The 17,247-nt window shown below is 38.0% G+C and overlaps 1 protein-coding gene across 1 annotated transcript; it reads right to left on the bottom strand.

The window, feature by feature from the left end:
- Nucleotides 1-12,109: 12,109 nt before the first annotated feature.
- LOC138882893 (uncharacterized) lies at nucleotides 12,110-16,606 on the bottom strand. The gene is made up of 9 exons (XM_070163534.1): nucleotides 15,786-16,606; nucleotides 15,358-15,653; nucleotides 14,672-15,276; nucleotides 14,100-14,209; nucleotides 13,689-13,959; nucleotides 13,133-13,550; nucleotides 13,063-13,076; nucleotides 12,878-12,933; nucleotides 12,110-12,563 (listed from the first exon to the last, which is right to left on the bottom strand). The coding sequence occupies exons 1-9, from the start codon at nucleotides 16,604-16,606 to the stop codon at nucleotides 12,110-12,112; spliced, it is 3,045 nt and encodes a 1,014-aa protein (XP_070019635.1).
- Nucleotides 16,607-17,247: the final 641 nt, after the last annotated feature.

Genomic DNA, 17,247 nt, shown 5'->3' with positions numbered 1-17,247 from the left:
TGGGCAGAAGAGGATTTTATAAAAACGGAGATTTGGTTCATTTCCTTCCATTTTTCTCTTGTTTGGACGATTTTTGGAGAGCTTCAAGTGGGAGTTTTCATAATCAACAGCAAGGTAAGCTATCTCCACCTATCTTTAGTTAAATATATTGATTATGTATGGTTTTTAGCATGAAAATTGGTAGAAACTTGGAGTTTGAGGGAAAACCTAGAAAATTAGTATTCTTGGATTCTGACCACGATTCTGGACATGAAATTAAGAGTAAATTGCATATTTAAGTTCGTGAGGTTATGGGTAAACTTTATCTTCGAAAAATTTCGGAATCCGAGCACGTGGTCCCGAAGGTGATTTTGTCAACTTTTCGAGCGGAGTTGACATTTTATATAAACTGAATTGTAATGAATATTAGGGTGTATTTTCATTTGTTTGCCCGTTATTTAGCTAGTTTTGGAGCATCGGTTTGAGTCGTTGGAAGGGTTTGGAAGCCGGTCATTGGATTTCAGAGCGAGGTGAGTCTCCTTTCTAACCTTGTAAGAGGAAATTCTCCCCATAGGTGAATTAATTTGATTTGTGCTCCTATTTGTGGGGGCTACGTACGCACGAGGTGATGAAAGTCCGTGCGTAGCTACTATTATGTTTAAGTCCGGGTAGTCTAGGACCCAAAAGCATGCTATACTTGGAATATTTGTAATCTTATTGACAGTTTGCATTGCTTAAATCACATCTAATTAGTAAATAAATTTCTAAAAAGATTAAACTTCATTTTCTTGAATTGTTAAAAGAGAATTGGGTTTTCTTTGCATAATTGTTCCCTGATGAATTCTTGATTGACTAATTGTTGTGTTTATTTATATTTGACCATGTCGCATGTATGATTCACGAACGGGGTAAGAGATGCATCTATGGTTCGCACCATTAGACCCTCTGGCAGTGTACAACTTAAATATTGTTGGATCGGGTCGTACGTCCTCGGCATGATTTGCGCATGCTTGTATTGCTTACCTTGGGATTTATAGATGTTGATATTTGCTCTCCCTGACTTGAGAATAAATGTATAAATGATGAAAAGGAATTTGATAATTTCCTATAAAAGAAAGAATTGTTTACTTGCTTCATTCTATTAAATTACAATCCTGTTATAAAAATCCTCGATTTATTGTATTATGGACGTATCATTATTGGACCACTAGTTAGTGTCGAAGTCGACCTCTCATCTCTACTTCTTTGAGATTAGACGGGATACTTACTGGGCACACATTTTCGTACGCATGCTACACTTGCTGTGCATTTTTGTTGCACAAGCACATGTATTCCTAGTGGCCTACTAGGCGTAGCAGTATGGATGATAGGGGGACTAGGTGAGCTGCATTTCTCGAGGCTACCCGCAGCCAGTATAGTCTCTTTCAGCCTATTGTATTTACTTTCTGTCCAATTTGTATTCCGGACAGTTATTGTACTTTATTCGATTCCTTAGTAATTGCTCATGCACTTGTGACACCGGGTTCTGGGATGTCTATGGGAGTAGTCGGTATTTTGAAATTGTTAAAGATATCATTATTTATTCAGTGGAATTTATTCTTTATTGTTTAAATGTATAAAAGAAGTGAATTCAGAAATATCTAAAACGAGAAATTACTAGTTATTTAGTGTTGGCTTGCCTGACAATGGTGTCCAGCGCCATCACGACCCTTAATGGATTTTGGGTCGTGACAACATGGTATAGAGCACTAGGTTCCCTTAGGTCTCACCAATCATGAGCAAGTCTAGTAGAGTCTCGCGGATCAGTACAGAGACATCTGTACTTATCTTCGGGAGGCTACAGGGCTGTTAGGAGTACTTCCCTTCTTGATTTCTCATCGTGCGATTTGATTCCTTTGAGGCTTATGCCTTTATTTCCTTCCTATTCAATCTTATGCGACGTGGAGCGCTTATTATAAATCAGGAATTGAGAAATTTTAAAGGTACTACAGAGGTGGTACGGGATGCGTCTCCCAGCGTAGTTGATTTGACTATGGTCGTCGCCTTGTGGAAGGATATTCTGTCGTTTCAGCTCAGTAGCTGTACTTCTGAGAGCTCTGAGGCTAGGCACAAGTTGCCATGATGCTTATGAACAATTGTCGCGTAATATTGACGTGATGGTAGGATGCTTGCCTACGTGTTGGGACAGTAAATGATTTGAAGGGAGGTTTGCTCAGTGCATAATGTAGAGATTCAGTATTTTATTTCCGGTGGAGGAAAGGCAATCGGGCTAAGGATGTTCAGATTTGGGTTGATGGAGTAATAAGGCTTGGTATTTGCGAGCGTGGTGGAATTTTCATCTGTGATGAGGTGTCGTTGTCCTTGTTGAATGTACTAAGTTTGCCGGTGTTAAGACCTTCAACAATTCGCCTTTAGGGCAGGATATTGTAAGATAATATTGGAGAAGCGACTGTCAGAGATCGCGGGGTGCGGTGGTTCAGGATTGAATGCATATTTCTAATGCTGATGGCTAGAGAGAGACGGAAAGGTTTAAATGCTAGTAGGAGTCTATTTGTTCAAGTGCTATCGAGATAGATTTTGATCCAAGGCATTAACTGAGCAGCAAAGGATGAGGAAGGACGTCTGAGAAGTGTCACGCAGTGGTTAAACTTCTAGAAGGCCAGATGTAAGAAGTGGAGGTTGAGTAGTTTCTTAAAGAGGTGAGTCTGCCCAAAGTGGGAGAGTGGCAGAGTAGTATGTGGATTCAGTGGCAGGATAACTATACCCTTGAGGAAAGTTTAGAGTGATTTCGGGAGTTTTAGTGGACAATGGCTGGGTCTACGGACTTAATTTAAAATATCGGCTATTATTCGACGGGAGATTTGATATGACGGAAAGGAGCTGCTTGATACGAAGGAGGATACAACATAACTTTGAATTGGAAGATATTGTTACACATTTAGTTGATGTCCACGAGGAGTGAATGGACTTGTGCAACTGGTGAATGAGCACGGGCTTAAGCGGGTTATATCCTGTAAGTAGGTCAGCAGTCACATGGTTGGTGAAGCTCCTGCGAAGGATTTTACTGGCTATCCGGTAATAGGTCTAATATGTTAATATTGCTTGAGATTCAGAGTGTTCATGAAATTCTAACGAAAGATTTCGAGAAATCTGGCAGTTTAATTGCGCAAGGTTATGTCAATAAGAGATAAAGAATCTTAGTGGGTTCCAAAGTTGTGTAATAGTGGCTTCAAGCTAAGTGGGAGATCCCCACTGCCTATAATTGGATTGCATGGTCGTCTATTTATGAGATTTTCGGTTATTAGCATATTGATGGGTTATTTCAGCTAAGGGAAAAAGAACATAAGAGGTAATTGAGCAAAGGAATTGTTAAGGGTGTGCTAGGGCTGGCCTCATTGGCTTATGTTCGGAGTTGGAGAAGGATTCAGGATTTATGCCTTGTATAAATATGGGTTTCACGGAAAGTGATTCAGCCGGGTGCTTCGTCGAGAGGGTATTCATGTGCTAGAAGATTCATGGAGTTGATTATATTCGGGATCAAGTCAGAGTGGGTGGATCTCAACCATGGTCCTAGTGGATTCAAAAGTTAAAGTGTGGTGCCTAATGATTTCGAGCCTATAAGTATGCTTAAGAATCGAGCTTTTGTAGAAGATTATGATAAGAGGCTCGGAGTGTTCTATGATATTTTTGTCTTGTAGTGTAGCATTAGGAGGAAAATGAGAAAAAGACTTCGGATTTGTAGAGGAATTATCAGAATGGGTGTATCAGTTGAAGATGCGAATGTGCGAGCAAGGAGGGTATGAAACGGTTCATGGGCTTGGAGACAATGTGGTCTCAAGGAATGGAGTTGCTCAAGATGAGTGCAGATTCAGGTTGGTGATGTAAGGAATTGAGGTATTATTATCTCTAAAGTAAGTTAAGGATTGATTAGAAGAAGATAGATTGGTTAGCCATGGTTGAATTGGCATAGTGATGGCTGTGCGGGCGAGGCTCGACGACCACCGTAATTGATTTTATTTGGAAGTATTCAAGTATTATGGCCTTGTTTTGTGTAGGCGGATCCCAGAAGGGTTATGGTGGTTTAGACCACTACTTGAGGATTTGAATAATCTGCGGTTATGAGAATTCACTCGCATATCGCTATGGTTCTCTTGGAATGAGTTAAGTAAAAAAATTCTATGTGATGAAGTGTTTACCCTAATAGTGGTGCAAGAGTTATGATGAAATTCTTGTACTATGACATGGCTTGTTAGGTGCAGTGAACGATATGAAATTTGAAGGTGAGGATCAAGGTTGCGGTTCGATGTTTGACGAGGATGTCACGAGCTTGGATGAGCAGGAAGGGGATTTGGATATTTGGAGTAAGTTGGTATTGTCTTCAGCATCACCTGAGGTCGACATTTTGTGCCGGAGGCTTTGCATCCTTGTTATGGATCCTTGATATGCTTACGACATTAGTGTGACATGTAGTCATTTAATTGATTGGAAATTTAAACCAAGTGTGAAGGTTGTGGTAATACTGCTGATTTGAGAATTTATGCCTGGAAGGCACTCGGTTTATTTGGTTATGGACTCTGGAGGTTTGCTCCAACTATGATAGTTGTTCTTGTGTGTTGTGAGGAAAAGGGGGTCATTATGGACCCATGAAAGGTTGTTAGCCTAGTGTAATGCGATCAGAATCGGCTTAAAGTCTATGGATGGTATTATGCACTTAGCGTGCTTGTGATCGATATTCAGTATTTTCATTTTAATGAGTAATTTAGCACGGAGTGTATCTCCTTATGTGAATTTTATGTGTGGATCGGGTGGCACGCCGCCATGGGTATGTTGATTGGATCGGGTTGCACGCCGCAACAGTGTGATATTGTGTACAATTCCTTATATCTATTTTTATGTGTTTTGTTTCCTATTTTTCTGAGGAAAGTTCATATTAGTGCGTGAGTTGAGTAGTCCCTTCCAGAGTTTGTTTACCTTTTGTATTACGTTCGAGTTGGTAGCCTATTGGCATTGTGGCATCATATGAGACTTTTGATTATGTCCGGGGTGGCTTATTTCCTGAGCAGTTCGTATTGGGTGAGACGAGATCATTGGATTTAGGATCAGTGCAATCTGATTATATGAAGTATATTAAGGAGCAAAGACCATTATTTGGTTCAGAATGAGGTAATGGTTCTTGTCAGGAGTATAGACCCAATGATTTGTCGACTCGGCAGTTGGTTATGAACTTCCACACATCTCTTCCGTCATGGCAGTATTGCAAAGGGGTAGAACAGGACTTAGATATGTCATGAGGTGCATCAGGAGTATTAGATTCATGGAATTTAGGCTATTATGATCAACGAATGCTATGGTGTCCTGTGAGTAAAGTGGTGCAAGGTGTGAATTTAGCGAAGGTATGTAGTTATGTTTTGGTACAATGTGTAGTGATTGGTGCAATGTTCGTATGTTGGAAACAGGCCTGGCAGAGAATTTCGGATGTTGGAATTGGGTTCCAAGCGTATTTGCTTGAATGAAAGAGAACATCTTCAGATTTGCTCAGGCTAATGCGCTCAACTGAATTCTGGTAGCATGGGTAAGTGCTCAAGGTGCTAAATAGTGATTTCTGACAGCTCCAGCGCAGTTCTTAGCACGTTCAAGACCGAACGTATGTTTAAGTGGGAGAGAATGTAACGACCCGACCGGTTGTTTTGAGCTCTAGCGAGTCGTTCAACAGTTTGAGGCCATGAGCAGCTTCATTTCAGATATTATCGCTTGTACGCATGGTCGGAATTGAATTTCGGGAAGTTCAGAGTTGATTTGAAAAGAGAATTCTCATTTCAGAAGCTTTAAATTGAAAGAATTGACCAAGATTGGATTTTTGAGTAAACGACCTCGGAATTGGGATTCGAAGGTTCCAACAGGTTTGTATGATGATTTCGGACTTGGGCGTATGTCCGGATCGGGTTTTGGAAGACCGGGAAACGTTTCGGCACCTATTGTGGAAGTTAGCATTTTTGGAAGAATTTCATAAGTTTGGGTTGAAGTGTATTTCAGTGTTATCAATGTCCGTTTGGGATTCCGAGTCTGGGAATAGCTCTGTATGGTGATTCTGGTGTTGGGAGCACGATCGGAAGTGAATTCGGAGGTTCGTGGGTCATTTAGCTAAAGATAGGAATTTGAAGGTTTTTGAGAAGTTTGACCGGGAGTGGACTTTTTGATATCGGGGTCGGATTCCGATTTCGGAAGTTGGAGTAGGTCCGCAACGTCAACTATGACTTATGTGCAAAATTTGACGTCAATCGGACGTGATTTGATGGGTTTCGGCATCGAATGTTGAAGTTTGAAATTCTAAAGTTCTTCAAGTTTGAAATGGAGTGTGATCCGTGTTGTGACTAAAACACTTACGCAAGTGTACGCGATCTTCAAGTAATATAGTAATAAGTAAAGTATCGTTCCCACGAGGACTTGTGATCAACTTATAGACTGATGCAAACTCAAACAATTATCGATTCAAGCTAATTCATCACAAAATACCTAAATAACCAATTTACAATTTAACTAGTAGACAAACAATAATACAACGCAAAGTTACTACGCCGGCCACTTATGAATTTTTCTTTTAACAATTAATAAAAGAGATATCCCGGGGTTATGGGCTTGCTAGAGATCATGCTACGTTTTTAGCTTAAAAATGATTTATTGAATTATCTGGGTTATTGATTATAAGGTTAATAATACCCATAAGAATCTGTCGATTTCATATGTGCCTATTCAAGTTAAATTAATACCTATATTTCTATGGTATTAATATTAACTCAAATGCATTTACAAATCCTATTTCTCAACCAAACAAGGCAATTAAGTATAGTTCTATCTTAATTGCGAATCTTTCACCCGATGCCTAGGATCCAGATCTTGCTCTATTTGATTCTATATGCAATCAAGAATTTCCTTTTTCAAGTTTAACTCAAGGTTCGTAAATAGTATTTCACTGTTAGCTACACAGTAAAATAATTAACAGCAGAATCAAATAAACAACCCTTAACGATAATTTCAAGATCATCAATTTAAGCTTCAAACAACATAATCATCTAACACCCATAACCCCAGTATATTTGGATTTTTAGCTACTCATAATCGTACAAACATCAACAATATACATCTTAAACATAAAATAAATAGATACTAGAGGAAGGTTTAGAAAAACTCTTTCAATCCTTGCCCCAAAGTGTTGTCTCCTCTTGATTTTGATCCTCCAAGATGGATCTCCTCTTCTTTTTCTCTCACAAAAACAGTCTCCCTTCCAATAATGGCACTGCTTTTGCCTTTTTAATCGTGTCGGAATGGGTTTTGACAAGTATGCCCTTTTTAGTCCGAAATAGAATAATTTTGTGATTTTTACACACCCGCGGCGCGCCCCGCGGTGCTCCGTGCGACGCGTACATGGATTGGACAGAGGCATAATGCATTATAATGGAGTAAAACAGTGCAACGAAAATATTTGCACTGCCGCGGCGCGACAGTGCAATTTTTTGTGTTGTTTCGTTTTTTCATTTGTTTTGCTATCCGGGCTTGCTTTGCGACCCCTGAACACGATCTCGACTTGATTTATTTAGCTTTTACTCAGACTTCAAAGCCCCAAATCAGTCAAATTCATTCCAAATTTATTTCTTAAGTCAGATTAGCTTCCTGCAAGGCATAAAGCATGAATTTAGTACAATTCATTATTATTTAAGCTCAAACCTTTGTAAAATGCAATAATTAAAGTGTTGTTACAATGATTAAAACACGAGGTTTAGCCTATGATCAACACCCCATACTTAGACTATTGCTCGTCCTCGAGCAATTGACCTACATTTCACATAAGGACGATCTTTTTATCAAACAATTTCTCTAACAACACATGCCGACACTTAAGTACCAATTCATAATAGTTCAACCTCAAGACATGACTCACAAGTGCCACGCATTTTCATAACTTGCTCACTTACTCTAACACAAAGGTCAAAACGTTTCCTTGCTTTCACAAATCATGTGCCCTCCCACAACTAATATAGACTAGTTCCTCTCAGCATATTATTCACAAATATTTAGGAACTCAAAATAGGAAGAACTAAATCACTCTCAGATTGAAATTCATGTGCAACAGATGACATACCATATGCTTGCCCCTAGTGTAATACCATACTAATTGAGCTTATTCAATCAAGGATCAAATAGGACTTTAATTGGTGTTAATGCATGCTTAGGAAGGGTGTGATAAATATATAATGTAATAGCTACATCTCTTTGAGCACTTCATACATACACCATTTCATTTCATAATTTTAGCATTACTCTTATGTTAAACGATCTCCAACTTTTTTTTTTTTTGAGGTTTTACATAATAACAACAAATCTCATTCTCTTTAAGCACCATAAGCTAAGGAATGTTACTAACCTTATATGTATTAATACATATATACATATATATACATACATATATATATATATATATATATATATATATATATATATATATATATATATATATATGTATATGTACATATATAATGTTTTAACAACATTAAAACAACACTAAGTGCTCATGAGAGATAGAGGTTCAAATAACTGAAATATTTACATAAATTGGTAAGGTTTATAATGCGGATGCCAAAAAAATAGGATTAACGGCTCAAAAGGTTTGACTAAGATATATACAACTAGGTGGGAACAATTATAAAATTGGTTCAACAAAGAAATGCCTATATCATCTGCTAAACTGAATAATGCTACTATTTCGCTTTGCAAACACTTGGGGCAAGTTCTAGATATCAACTATTATACACAGAATATTTCAACAACCTCACTCACACATTGGCACACAACTCATTCAAACTTGGATCTTTCTCGACTCTCTAGTCAAAGCAGTTAAGCATAGTTATAAATACACAATTTAAGGCACTTACTTTAGAATCAAGAACTGAGATTGAGCATCACAAATAAGGTACATATAACTTCTAACACATGTGCATTTGAGGAGATTAACTCTGTAGTTAGGAACTTTTTATTCAATTGAACTAAAAATTACAATATAGCCGGTTCAATTACACCCTTGGAAAAGAACAGTAGTGTAAAGAAAAATCAAGGGGAAAGTTTTAATTTAAATCAAAATTAGCATACACTAAACTGAAAATAAAACAAAACAAAAACTGCAAACTCAAAAAAATTAAATTTTTCTGATGGATATATTTTTTTTTTTTTCAAATTTTGACTTTATTTTTCAACAAGAAAATCCAGTAGGGATCTATACCGAAATTAGGATTACTTACTATCTATCAACACTATAATCTAACAAAACAAACTAAAAGTAATTTTAACAAACTAAACAAAATCAAACAAAATAACTAAACCCAATCAAATAAAATACGAAAAATATAAAAGTAAGTACATTATAATAGGGGCCAACCACCCCACACTTAAAAAATTTGCATTGTCCCTAATGCGAAAAGATCAAAACTAGATCAGAAAAGACTTCCTGAGGCCATTGGCCTAAGCATCGTCATCCTCAAAGGTGCGCAAATATTCTTCGTAATCTAAGGGAATAGAGTTCACATCTTCATCCGGTGGGATTTATCCATGCCGATCCATTCCTAACCACTGTTGTGTGAAAGGAGATAAAGGGTGATTTTGTTTCAACTCTTCCAAGTTCACTTCCCCTCTAGAAGCGCGAAGGCGCAGGTCAGCAAATAATATCTACAAAGTCTCTTCCACCCGGATAAACCTTTGATCGGGGTTAAGTGCAGCTGCAGGCGGATCTATCACAGTCGTGACATCAAGCGCCCTCATAGGATATATTACTTCTATCCGCCGATCATAGTGATACTCTTCTTCAATGAAGTGCGTCCGCAATAACCGAGTAATCATACTCGGATAGTGTAGGCGGCGTCCCTGAAAAGGTCTCACCTTTGACATGTGTTCTAGCATAATTTTCCCAAGATCCACCTGCATTCCTGTTAAAAATGCATAAATCAAGCAAACATTTAGTTTTGATACGTCTGTATCACTTTGTGTTGGCATGATTTTGGCATTTATTATCTTCAAAATGACTCGTGCAGGACGCTGGAATGTTCCTTTTTCATTTCCTTGTGACACTCATTTGTATCTCTAATCCACAAGGCAAAGGAATCTTCACCACATAGCTATCTGCGGATGTCTTGGTAATCTGGTCTACGCACGAACCTATGGAACAACTTATGTGAATGTTCAGTGAAACCCATTATTTGATTTATGACCTTTAACGAAAATGGGATCACTCTATTTCTGACCCTCACTTGATAGACGGCATCTAAATCACCGCCTGGTTGCCAATTGGCATAAAATTCTTTTACCAAGTTGATGTTCACACTATCACCTTGGCGAAACAACCCTTCAAAACCCAAAGCTCGAATGTTAGTATATATGGCATTATACTTACGTGCAAGCTTTGCTTCATCTATGGCAACTTCTGGGGTTGGTGGCACCGCAGGGACGAAGGATTGGAACCATTGTATTGTATGGGCTGGAATAGCCCTGATGCCATATTTCCACTCTGACACCTCATCTGCATCAGGGTCAAAGTGTTCCTCTTCCTCCTCCACTGGTGCCGGAGGTGGTGCCCTTCTACCTCCACGTCGGCTAGTAGATGCAGCCTCAGATAGGCCAGCGTTTGATCTTTTGCTTGGGCGTCGATACATTATACCTACACAACATGATATATTAGTTAAAGATACACAAAATTATTTTAAGAGCAAGTGGAGTAATTACCCCACACTTATGTTATATTATATTGACACTTAGCATGTATAACAGGGATTCAGACTACCCTGTTCTTCAATTAGAATGATATAATGTTTATCGGCCTACCCAATCATTAAAGAGACTTGCAACAATTAAAAATAAAATAAAAATCAAAAACTAAGCTAGATTTTACAAGCTAAATTAATATTAAACATAAACATAAAAAGAAATTTGTCTATTTTACAAAATTCAAAATTTATATACAAAATATACTACATAGGCACATTAGCATGAATCTTACATCTCATTTTTACATAAAGAAAGCGAAAAAATCATGGCTTGGCCTAATGTTATAGTTGTTATCAATAATAACATCTCACAATGCAATTTATTTCTCAATTTGCAACATTTCTCAATTTTATGTCACTTAGACATTTTAACAAACACATTGTAAGCATGTCTTTTATTCTTAAAATTTCAACTTCAAAAGAGGCATAATCATCATACCAACAACTCCAATATGCCTCTCATCACAACTATAACATCACCACATCTTCACAATAATATTCAATACACAATTTTTTACTTTCTTATATGCATTTTCGGATTAGTACACTCCTTAACAATCTTCAACAAGAAACTCAACTCATTTCACCCCAACCCACCTTCAAATCCTCCATAACCCCCAAAAGAATATACAAGCTAAGTTTCTAATACTATTTTTAACAATATTAACAAAAGAAACTAAAAGAAGATTATGAACACAATTCTTGCTAGGGTTTATACAAATACACTTGAAAATAAGAAAGAAATACAAAATGAAATACTACTAGTTTGAAGGAAAAGAGAGAAGAGAATACTTACCTTGCAGAAGAAGGATTTGTGGGTGAATCTTTGAATGAATTTATTTGGTTGGGGTGCTTGAGTTTAGTGATAGAGAAGAATAGAGTTTGGGGAGTGAAATAATGAAATAAAGGGAGGGGGTTCGTATTTAAGCAAAAAAAAATTCTTTTTATAAAACTGGCCTGCCGCGGCGCCCCATGCGGCGCACCCCGCGGCGCGGTAGGCCAAAAATCCAAGCTGCTCCGACAATTTTGTATTCTACCTTATCTGTGCAATTTTGCCTTGCGCGGTGTGTGGCACGACGCCCCATGCGACGCGGTAGGCCAATTTTTCAAAGAGTTAGCATATTTTTCGAATATTTTAGCTCACCATTCACCCCCACATCATTGTACACTGATTTTCTGCTAAATTCATGCTTGCACCTAACTAAAAACACTATACATATAAAATCTAATAATTCTAAACTACAATTAAAAGTTAGTGATGTTAGTCATTGGGTTGCTTCCCAACAAGCGCCTAATTTAACGTCGCGGCACGACTCAACACGTCATTATGCACCAACCAAATCTATCAAGGTCTTGTGACGTTTAATATCACCACCCCAATAGTGTTTTACTCGCTGCCCATTCACCAAGAATGTACCATTTGAATTTATGTCCCGCAATTCAACTGTTCCATGAGGAGTCACACTTACCACAACGAAAGGGCCTGCCCGACGAGACTTAAGCTTTCCAGGAAAAAGCTTTAGCCTTGAATTAAACAAGAGAACTTTTCGACCCGGCTCAAACTTACGATGTTGGATGTGCTTGTCATGCCACCTCTTGGTCTTTTCTTTATACAACTTGGCATTTTCATAAGCATGCAACCGGAACTCATCAAGTTCATTGAGTTGTAGCAGTCTTTTTTCACCGGCTAACTCCATATCCATATTTAGCTTTTTGATTGCCCAATAAGCTTTGTGTTCTAGCTCAATAGGTAAATGACATGCCTTTCCATAAACCAACCTGTACGGAGAAGTACCTATTGGAGTCTTGTATGCAGTTCGGTAAGCCCACAATGCATCTTCTAACTTACCAGACCAATCTTTCCTATTTACACTCACTATTTTCTCCAAAATATGTTTTACCTCCCTGTTTGACACTTCAACTTGACCACTCATTTGAGGGTGGTATGCAGTAGCAACCTTGTGTCTTACCCCATATTTTGCTAGAACATTTTTCAACAATTTGTTGCAAAAGTGTGTTCCTCCATCACTTATCAACACCCTTAGAGTTCCAAAGCGTGTGAAAATGTTCTTCTTTACGAAACTTACCACTACCTTTGCATCATTAGTAGGGAGAGCAATGGCCTCAACCCACTTAGACCCATAATCGACTGCAACCAAAATATATTTGTGCCCATTAAAATATGGAAATGGTCCCATGAAATCAATTCCCCAGACATCAAAGAGCTCTACTACCAAAATATTTTGCAAAGGCATTTTGTTCCTCTTTGTGATTGTACCTGTTCTTTGACACCTGTCACAATTTTTAACAAAAGCGTGCATCTTTAAACAATTTTGTCCAGTAAAAACCTGATTGTAGAACGTTTTGTGTAGTTCTGTCTCCACCATGATAACCTCCATAAAGAGAAGTATGACAATCATGCAATATTGTATTCATCTCCTCCTCAGGTACACACCTTCTTACCAATTGATCTGCGCATTGCTTGTATAGAAAAGGCTCGTCCCACATGTAGAATCTCATGTCATGTAAGAATCTTCTTCTATGATCAGCTGTGAATTCTGGTAGAGTCACCCCACTTGCAATGAAATTCACATAATCAGTATACCACGGGGTTTCATCTGAAGTGATGGCTAGCAAATGTTCGTCAGGAAATGTTTCTTTGACTGATTCTCCTTCAGTGACATGGCCTCGATGTTCCAGACTGGATAAGTGATCTGCAACCTGATTCTCTATCACTTTTCGATCTCGAATCTCCAAATCAAATTCCTGCAAAAGAAGAACCCATCGGATTAACCTTGGCTTGGCATCTTTCTTTGCAAATAAATACCTGATAGCTGAGTGATCTGTGTAAACTATGACTTTGGTTCCCGCTAGGTAGGACCTGAACTTATCAAATGCCCATACTACTGCGAGCAACTCTTTTTTAGTAACAGTGTAATTCATTTGAGCTGGATTAAGAGTTCTGCTCGCATAATGAATGGAGTAAAAGATTTTCTCCTTTCGCTGCCCCAAAACAGCTCCAATGGCTATATCATTTGCATCACACATCAACTCAAATGGAAGTTTCCAATCTGGAGCAATGATAATTGGTGCAGTAACTAATATTCTTTTCAGCTCATCAAATGCTTTCAGACAAGCATCATCAAACTTGAAGGATGTATCTTTCTCAAGAAGCCTGCACAAAGGAGATGGAATTTTTGAAAAATCTTTAATGAAACGACGATAAAAACCTGCATGGCCCAAGAAACTGCGAATGCCTCTAACTGATGTCGGTGGAGGTAATTATTCAATTGCTTCCACCTTTGTTGTATCTACTGCAATCCATTCTTGGACACTTTATGCCCTAGGACTATGCTTTCTCTTACCATGAAATGACATTTTTCCCAATTTAGTACCAAATTTGTTTCTTTGCACCTAGAAAGTACCTTGTCAAGATTCATTAAACATTCATTAAAAGAACATCCAAATACAGAAAAATCATCCATAAATACTTCTACAAATCTTTCAACCATATCAGTAAAAATAGCCATCATACACCTTTGAAAAGTCGCAGGTGCATTGCAAAGACCAAATGGCATTCTTTTAAATGCATATTTCCCATAGGGACATGTAAATGTGGTCTTCTCTTGGTCCTCTTGGGCTATAACAATCTGATTATATCCCGAGTAACCATCCTAAAAATAGTAGTATTCTTGCACAGCTAATCTATCAAGTATTTGGTCAATAAAGGGAAGAGGAAAATGGTCTTTTCGGGTGGCATTATTCAATTTTCTATAATCTATGCAAATCCTCCACCCAGTAATAGTTCGAATGAGAATCAAATCATTGTTTTTATTTGTCACTACGGTCATTCCTCCTTTCTTTGGAACACATTGAACTGGACTTACCCATTTGCTATCAGAGATTGGAAATACAATACCTGCATCAAGCCATTTAATCACTTCTTTTCTTACCACCTCTTTCATGTTGGGATTTAGACGGCATTGTTGTTCTATGTTCGGCTTGTGTCCTTCCTCCATGAGAATTTTATGCATGCAAAAAATTGGACTAATACCTCTTATGTCAGACATTGTCCACCCAATTGCTCTTTTATGCGCACGTAGTACTCTCAACAATTTTTCCTCCTGCAATTCATACAAGTCAGAAGAAATAATAACAGGTAACGTATCAGAACTACCCAAATAAGCATAATGAAGGTGAGAAGGTAAAGGCTTTAGTTCCAATTTTGGAGCTTCTTCAATTGATGGCTTCGGAGGAGGACCATTTGGTCTATTCAAAGGTTCAAAGGGATTTAAACCTTTCATATATTCACATGATGCATTCAAAATATGCTTCATCTCTTCAACCTCATCATTAATCTCCAAACTCTCGAACAACACAATTGCTTTCTCTAAAGAATCCTTCAAATATACACTTGGGGCAATAAGTTGCTCATCCATCTCCATGACAGATATCATAGACAATTCTTCATAATGGCGAGGAAGTTGAATTGCTTTGTATACATTAAAAACAGCTTCCTCGTTGTCAACTCTCATGATCATTTTTCCCTCTCTTACTTTAATTATAGCATCACCTGTAGCCAAGAGAGGTCTTCCCAATATAATAGGAACTTTTTCATCTGCTTCAAAATCTAAGATAATGAAATCAGCCGGGAAAATGAATTTTCCAATTTTTAGTAGCACATCTTCAATCACCCTTTCCGGGTAAGCTATGGACATGTCTGCTAGTTGTAACATCACAGTGGTGGGTTTTGGAGCTCCCAAACCCAATTTTTTATACAAGGACAATGGCATCAAATTTATGCTTGCTCGCAAATTACAAAGTGCATGGCCTACATCAACATTGCCTATTTTCACAGGGATAGTAAAGCTGTCAGGATCCTTAAGCTTTTGAGGAAGCTTATTTTGGACCCTTTAAGTGCACTCCTCAGTAAGTGCAACTGTTTCAAATTCAGTCAATCTCCTCTTGTTAGCCACAATATCTTTTATGTACTTGGCATACTTTGGAATATCACGAATTGCATCTACTAACGGAATATTCAATTGAATCTGACTCAACATAGAGAGAAATTTGTTGAACATGCGATCATCATTCTTTTTCTGCAATCTTTGTGGAAAAGGTGGTGGTGGCCTTGGAACATTCACAGGCACTGAAACTGTATCATCTTTCTTTGCTTCCTGTGTTGCTTTGGGAATCAATTCACCCTCAGGTATAGGCTTGTCTTTTCTCTTCTTTGGAACTTCTTCTAATTCTCTTCCAGTTCTAAGTGTAATTGCACTAACTTGCGGATTTTTTTCTGTATCACTTGGAAGAGTACCTGTAGGTCTAGTGTTTTGATTTGCAGCTAGTTGTCCCATTTGCCTTTCAAGATTTCTGAAATCAGTTCTGAGTTGTTGATTGTCATGCAATAATTTCTTCAACAAATCATTTGTACTTTCTTCTACCTGTTGGGATAGCCTTTGTGGTTGATTAAAATTTTCTTGGGGTCTATATTGATTGTGATTTGATTGATTTCCACCCCAAGAGAAATTAGGATGATTTCTCCAATTTGCATTGTAAGTGTTCCCATATTGTGCCTGTTGGTTCATCGGACCTCTGTTTTGTTGTCCCACATAATAAATATATTCCGGATTCGTTAGGCACATGTCACTTGTGTGATTGTCACCACACATTTCACAACAAATCGACATTTGTTGAACATGTTGCAATTGTTGTGTCTGGTTCATTGTCATTCTATTCATTTGATTTGCCAATTTTGCTATATCTGCTCTCATGGCTGAAAAATCATCAAGTTCAAGTACCCCTGCTGCTTTCTGTTTCATTGCTCTCCTTGGTTCTCCCTCACCTTGCCAATTATGATCATTAGCAGTAAAGTTGTTTAGCAGAAGTTGTATTTCACTATATGGTCTCGCCATGCAACTACCTCCACAAGCTGAATCAAGATTCATCTTTGAAGTCTCATCTAATCCATCAACAAAATTATGGCCCAATACCTCATCAGTTTGACAATGATGTGGATAGTCTCGGAGTAGTTTCTTGTATCTTTCCCAAGCTTGGTGAAGAGTCTCATCATCTCGTTGTTGAAACCCAAGAATCTCGCTCCGCAAAGACTTTGTCTTTTTAGTGGGGAAAAACTTGATTAAATTTTTTTTTGCTAAATCATCCCAAGTATGGATTGAATTAGCAGGCTCCTTTTGCAACCATTCTTTAGCTTCCCTCAACAATGAAAAAGGAAACAAAGTTAGCCTGACATAGTCCTTGAAAACATTTGGATAGTTGTAAGTATCTGTGATTTCCAAAAAATTCTAAATGTGCCTCTGCGGGTCTTCATGAGATAGACCTACATATTGCCCAGTGGACTGAATCAGTTGTACCATGTACTGTTTAAGCTCAAAGTGACCTGTGATGTCAGGCTTGACAATAGCCTGGGTCATATTAGCAAGATTTGGCCTTGCAGCTTCTA

This window comes from Nicotiana sylvestris, chromosome 2 (assembly GCF_000393655.2).
Source record: "Nicotiana sylvestris chromosome 2, ASM39365v2, whole genome shotgun sequence".
Taxonomy (NCBI): Eukaryota; Viridiplantae; Streptophyta; class Magnoliopsida; order Solanales; family Solanaceae; genus Nicotiana; species Nicotiana sylvestris.
The sequence above is the reverse complement of the archived record's forward strand: the minus strand, read 5'-3'. Positions and strand labels throughout refer to the sequence as shown.

Bases quoted from the DNA above. Each gene is read 5' to 3' on its own strand.
- LOC138882893 (XM_070163534.1), bottom strand. From the start codon at position 16,606: ATGAAACAGAAAGCAGCAGGGGTACTTGAACTTGATGATTTTTCAGCC. The intron at 15,654-15,785 runs GTATGCCAAGTA...GGATCCTGACAG, and splicing joins GCAATTCGTGATATTCCAAA to CTTTACTATCCCTGTGAAAA. The intron at 13,551-13,688 runs GTATGGGCATTT...CTTCTTTTGCAG, and splicing joins AAAAAGAGTTGCTCGCAGTA to GAATTTGATTTGGAGATTCG.